At 41.3% G+C, this 6,541-nt stretch overlaps 1 protein-coding gene across 3 annotated transcripts in view; it reads right to left on the bottom strand.

Annotated features, from left to right (window-relative positions):
* Positions 1 to 5,303: 5,303 nt before the first annotated feature.
* The window catches only part of LOC110519977 (COP9 signalosome complex subunit 8), a 30,013-nt gene continuing 28,775 nt past the window's right edge, over positions 5,304 to 6,541 (bottom strand). For all 3 annotated transcript variants that reach the window (XM_036974103.2, XM_090229531.1, XM_021596910.3), the window contains one exon: positions 5,304 to 6,118. In XM_036974103.2, the coding sequence (XP_036829998.1) occupies positions 6,039 to 6,118 (80 nt within the window). In that variant the 3' untranslated portion in view covers positions 5,304 to 6,038. The remainder of the gene's footprint in view (positions 6,119 to 6,541) is intronic.

Here is a 6,541-nt window from a genome sequence, read left to right as displayed (position 1 = left end):
TAGACTTTGGTTTTTAATGTAAAGATATAATTTAATCGTATATGTAGTAGAACATTATTTTTTATCTATTTCACATTGCTAGAGCATGTACGTTTAAACGGGCAGCTTTATACACGGTAGAAACATGGTTAACAAGTTACATAATTTTAGTTACTGGTGTACACAACAAACACTCGACTTAAGTGCCATATGTCAAAGTGGGGCGGCAGGGTAACCTAGTGGTTAGTGTTGGACTAGTAACCGGAAGGTTGCGAGTTCAAACCCCCGAGCTGACAAGGTACAAATCTGTCGTTCTGCCCCTGAACAGGCAGTTAACCCACTGTTCCCAGGCCGTCATTGAAAATAAGAATTTGTTCTTAACTGACTTGCCTGGTTAAATAAAGGTGTAAAAAAAAAAAAAAAAAAAAAAAAAAAAATGTTGGCAAACGGAATGCGCATCTCTCACCAACATATGCTCTTTTCATTTCAGGATTCTTGGCTATACCTTGAAGAGATACAATATAGACTCCTTTTCAAACCAATCATATGTTTCAGTGTCATTGTCTATAAGTCACGGACATGCACAAAATACCCACCAGCCATTTTATACCCGAAAGCTCAAAACACATAACATACTAACCTCCAGTCAACTCACTATTCCCAGTGTTGATTAGGTTACTTTCTAAATGTAATCTGTTAGTTACCCGTCTAAAAATGTAATCAGTAACGTAACTTTTGGAATACCCAAATTCAGTAACGGAATCTGATTACATTCAGTTACTTTTAGATTTCTTTCCCCTTGAGAGACATTAAAAGAAGACAAAATGTATGTTACCAATTGAACGACATCTGTTGCAGGATAAATAAATGCTAAAATGTACATAGCTGGCAATATTACATTTTAAAAGTTACATTTGGGTTGGTTATGTTAGCTTCTTATAACATATCGCTTTCTACTACATATAATAATAATAATACGATGAAATTATATCTTTACATTAAAAACCAAAGAATTTTCTGTACAAAGTGTATTAGCCAATTCTACCGGCACATTAACATTGTAAATAAAAGTATCTAAGAGAGGTAAGCACCAGAACATCCTGCCTGTCTCCACACTGTACGATCTGCAGCGTCAGCTTGTCCTTCACAGTCTTGACTGTCCTCGGGTCCATTCGGAACGGGTCGACTTTTTGGACGCGTGAAGACATCTGAACTCTTAAACTGTGTCCTAACGTCAAAGCCTCTCCCCCAGCAGCTTCGCAACATCGGCATGTTTTTCAGGTTTCCAGTATGATGTTATGTTGCAGTAAAGCTGGGCTGGCCCATCAATACTTATCACATTACGACACAAAAAGGCTATCGAACAGGGTATGATTTATGAGAGGCCCAGGTGTACACTGGGAATAGTGAGTTGAACGGATGGTATTTTTTACGGTCAGTGTGGCGGTTATTGTGTGATGCTGTTGCATCCCCCAGCTGGGAGCATTGGTAGTGGATTAGGTCTCCCCCCCATACAATATAAAACGTTTTGAGCAACTGGAAATTCAATCCAGTCATGTTTTAATAAGTCTGTCCAGACTCCTGTCATCAATGCACAAATTTCTCTATTTAATCTTTCAGCTGTCACAGCTGTACCCCATTGTAAGCAGCCAAAAATCAAAAAGAACGACTCAGGTTAATTTGGGCCCCAAGCTGCTGTTTGTCTGACATTGATTCCAAAGGCCTAGGTTGCACCTGTTGATATTGAGTCTCGGAAATCATTCATGTTAAAGTCCCATGCCATTTTAACGGTTGTGAGTCACAGTGATAACGCTGAGCTCCATTGCAAATACTTTCCAGCGAGTGTAATGACTGTAGGCATAACATTGTGATAGGACTGTGCTTCCCCATGACCACAGTTGCTAAACCTCTATATAAGCCTACTAAGAAACTAAATGAAAAAAGGAAGAACATGGATAACAGCAACTCAGAAAATAAGAATGTTAAAATTCAAAGCTAAAAAAAAGCATGTTCACAAAGGGGTATTATATTTGCATTAGTTCCATGTGGGAAGAATTAGTAGTTAACTGTTGATTATTTTCATTTAATGTGGTGTGCAATGGCTTTATGTGAGAAGTGTAAAAGTAATTATTTTGTCCCATGTCAAAGTCTCCTCTGTTCGTCATTACAAGCATATTAAGGCGTCATTACATGCATATTAAGGTAAGTAATTACTTGTCGTTGGAAAAATGGTAAGTTGTTCACACATTCATGGTACAGTCAGCTTGATCTCAAACCCCTCAAACGACCCTCTTTGTCGACCCTCTCTGTCACCAAGTTCAAATATAGTGATGCTTCCTTGCCCAATATAACTTAATGGCTGGCCCCGTGTGGATGACGAGTGCTGTTGATATACATGTCAGACTGACCAGGCAGTAACAGATTCTCTGAATAGTGACATGGTCCAGTTACCACCATCTCAGCCTCAGGCACTGTATGCGCTGAATGACACTGGCACACCATAGCCAGGCCCATGTGTTGTGGCCAAACACTTTAGGAATATGCTAAACTTTAAATACACATGCGTTTATCAAATTAGGATTCAGTCTAAAGTGCATGTATACAGCAGGTCAAAGACATAAGAATCAGAAAAATGAGCTTCCGACCACGATATTGAGGGGTTAATCCTTTACACTCGTGGCTATCAGCCTATCTGAATGGGGCTAAATTGAAATGTTTCTTACAAAGGGAATATGCAAACCATATGCATAAGCATGGTAGTAATTGAAAGGGAACAGTTTGGAGATTATTGGAAAATGAGACCAAAGTTGATGTCACGCCCCGGTCTTAGTATTTTGTGTTTTCTTTATTTATTTGGTCAGGCCAGGGTGTGACATGGGTTTTTTATGTGGTGTGTTTTGTCTTGGGATTTTGTTAGGTATTGGGTTTGTGGCTTAGTGGGGGTATCTAGCATAGTCTATGGCTGTTTGGAGTGGTTCTCAATCAGAGGCAGGTGTTTATCGTCGTCTCTGATTGGGAACCATATTTAGGCAGCCATATTCTTTGAGTGTTTCGTGGGTGATTGTTCCTGTCTTTGTGTTTGTTGTCACCAGATAGGCTGTTTAGGTTTTCTCACGTTTATTGTTTTGTTAGTTTATTCATGTATAGTTTTCTTCATTAAAGTACCATGAATAATAACCACGCTGCGTTTTGGTCCGCCTCTCCTTCACCTCAAGAAAACCGTTACAGTTGAGGACACAACATTTCACCTGACACAAAACTGAACCTAAACAGTATACTTGATTTTATGTGCATTTTACATTTACTGTACTTTTCAACACATTTGTTGATAACGAAATCTGAAAATACATTGAGTAACATAACAATATTCCGGGACAATGTGGGGTAGATGCAACATGACACAAATAAAATCACAAGGGTTTGAGTGAGAGGACTAATTGACGTCTTCAAATGGCTACACCTCTCCAAAGTGTGCACAGTTCCTATGTAAATTCAATGCACTTTTATGACTCAAAGGAGTCTTCAACTGCTTTTGTGAGCTCTCCTAGCTGTGCCGTTGAGAAAGCAGCGCAAGCACACTTGTAGTTGTTTCATTTGGAACAACCCTTCATCCCCGTCATCACACAACTACTGACTGTTGTTGTTTACGCAATCCAAAATTGGCCCATAAAAATCGGGATCTGGGTCAGGTGGGCATAATTTTAAAATGTGTTCTATTGCCAACCTGACAAGCTAAGGCATAAAATATGATCTTACAGTGTTAGGCTTTCACAGGGCAATTCAGAGAAACATTGTAATTTTGGTACACATTGAAAGGAGTCATATACTATATATATATACACACACACACACACCAAAAGTATGTATACAACCCTTCAAATTAGTGGATTCGACTATTTCAGCCACACCCGTTGCTGTCCGGTGTATGACAGAGCGCAGAGCCATGCAATCTCCATAGACAAGCATTGGCAGTAGAATAGCCTTACTGAAGTGACTTTCAATGTGGCACCACCATAGGATGCCACTTTTGCAACAAGTCCTGTTAGAGCTGCCCCAGTCAACTGTAAGTGCTATTATTGTGATGTGGAAACGTCTAGGAGCAACAACGGCTCAGTCGTGAAGTGATAGGCCACACAAGCTCACAGAACAGGACCACCGAGTACTGAAGCGCATAAAAATGTCTGTCCTCGGTTGCAACACTCACTACCGAGTTCCAAACTGCCTCTGGAAAACTGTTCGTTGAGCGCTTCATGAAATGGGTTTCCACGGCCGAGCAGCCACACACAAGCCTAAGATCACCATGTGCAATACCAAGCGTCAGTTGGAGTGGTGTAAAGCTCGCCGTCATTGGATTCTGGAAAATCGCTCTCTGGAGTGATGAATCACTCTTCACCATCTGGCAGTCCAAGGGACAAATCTGGGTTTGGCGGAAGCCAGGAGAACGCTACCTGCCACAATTCATACTGCCAACTGTAAAGTTTGGGTGAGGAGGAATAATGGTCTGGGCTGCTTTTCATGGTTCAGGCTAGGCCCTTAGTTCCAGTGAATGCTGCAGCATACAATGACATTCTAGACGATTCTGTGCTTCCAACTTTGTGGCAACAGTTTGGGGAAGGCCCTTTCCTGTTTCAGCATGACAACGCCCCGTGCACAAAGCGAGGTCCATACAGAAATAGTTTGAGATCAGTGTCGAAGAACTTGGCCTTCACAGAGCCCTAACCTCAACCTCATCGAACACCTTTGGGATGAATTAGAACGCCGACTGCGAGCCAGGCCTAAATCGCTCAACATCAGTGCCCAACCTCACTAATGCTCGTGGCTGAATGGAAGCAAGTCCCCGCAGTAATGTTCCAACATCTAGTGGAAAGCCTTCCCAGAAGAGTAGATGCTGTTATAGCAGCAAAAGGGGGGACCAACTCCATATTAATGTCCATGATTTTGGAATGAGATGTTTGACTTGCAGGTATTCACATAATATTCGGTTATGTATGAGGTTATAAACCTACACTACATGACCAAAACTAACTCCTGCAAAATTAAGCATTTCTTGCAGTAGAATGATACAAAAAATGTAAACTTTGACTTGGAAACAGGAGTGGATATTTTAATATTATTTTTTGTATCTTGAGAGAATTCATGTGCGGTTAGCGACTGCAAAGGCTATCTTTATGAGCATTATAAAAGCTGATAGTATTTGAACCATTTAAAATATGCATCCAGGTTTAACTGAAATCTTATCAGAAACATGTTGGATTGTTTTCACTGCTTTTAACTTCCTTCAAACTGGTCAGATTGATGTACATTTTGACATTTTGCACAGAAAATCTTTAAAAAATGTTTTATTGCATTTACCCCTCCGGTCCCTAAACCTCTCCTGCAGGAGAGAAGCAGAGATGAAAGAGAAAACTTTACAGAAGTCAACAAGATTGAAGCGTTCACCGATTTACGACATTCTGGTGAACAAGGGTTTATTTAGTCTTCTAGGGCAGTAATGACAGAAGAGAAGCTGCATGCATATAATTATAGAAAAGTTGATGAACAAATAGCCTACCAAAATGTTGGAAATTATTAGTAAAAAAATAAATCTTGCACCCTGTCCAATTTTCGGCCTATTTGCGGGTTAGAGTCTGATGCGGGACTTCTCACATAATTGGGCGGCTGCGGACAATCAAATTCTTCCAACGTGCGCATGAAAATAGTATTATTTTTCTTACAGAAATGACATTAAATTAACTACTACAATCATTGAGACTGCCACTTCGTAAAGACGCAGTAAAGTCGCAGTCATTTACTAAGGATTGCCCAACAACAGAGTTAGTGGGCGTACGAACTGAATCGTAAGTCTGAGGCCCATCTTTCTGAAAACATGGTGTCTCGCTCCCAGAGACATGACCACAATCATGCACAAGGGGGGTGAGCTTGAGGTCCTGCATGCGTGTCTGTGTGTGTGTGTGTGTATATGGTGCGTGTGTGTATGGTGCGTGTGTCCATCTAAGCTCTGGAAGAGGGGCGTTCTGGAGTCCTCCTCACGGCAGACAAACGGGGCTGAAGGGAATTGATCAGTTCTCAAGGAAAGCCACGTAGTCAGTGAGTCTGGCCAGTTGCTGCTCGTTTGGAACCAGCGAGACAGGGGGAGGATCTGTTTGGGAGAGAGAGTGAGTGAGTAAGAGGGGGATTCCTCATAGAGCCAAGTCTTCTACCATGTAGCATCCTCCACCGGTGTGTGTGTGTGTGTGTGGTTAGGGGACATGCTCCAATTCAAAGACTAAGCAGCACGGTACATCTATTCTCACTGCAATGCTGGAGAAACATGATTTGCACATCTGGACATGAGTGATCTCTCTCGTTTTACAACTGTTTTCTAGTGTGCACAAATGAATACACCCCAGAAGTTTAGCTTCCCATGCACAGCCAATACATTGTTTATGTATATTCTAAAGTCCTTTTTTGGGCAAAAACCCATTCGGATTGGCTTGGTCTGGCTACGAAGTGGGTAGGCCTATGCCCTGCCAGGCCCACCCATGGCTTAAATTGTTGCATGTTGCATTTATATTTTTGTTCA

This window comes from Oncorhynchus mykiss, chromosome 3, assembly GCF_057628025.1.
Source record: "Oncorhynchus mykiss isolate SJ-2025 chromosome 3, ASM5762802v1, whole genome shotgun sequence".
Taxonomy (NCBI): Eukaryota; Metazoa; Chordata; class Actinopteri; order Salmoniformes; family Salmonidae; genus Oncorhynchus; species Oncorhynchus mykiss.
Note: the sequence above shows the minus strand (reverse complement) of the source record. Positions and strands in the feature narration are given on the sequence as shown.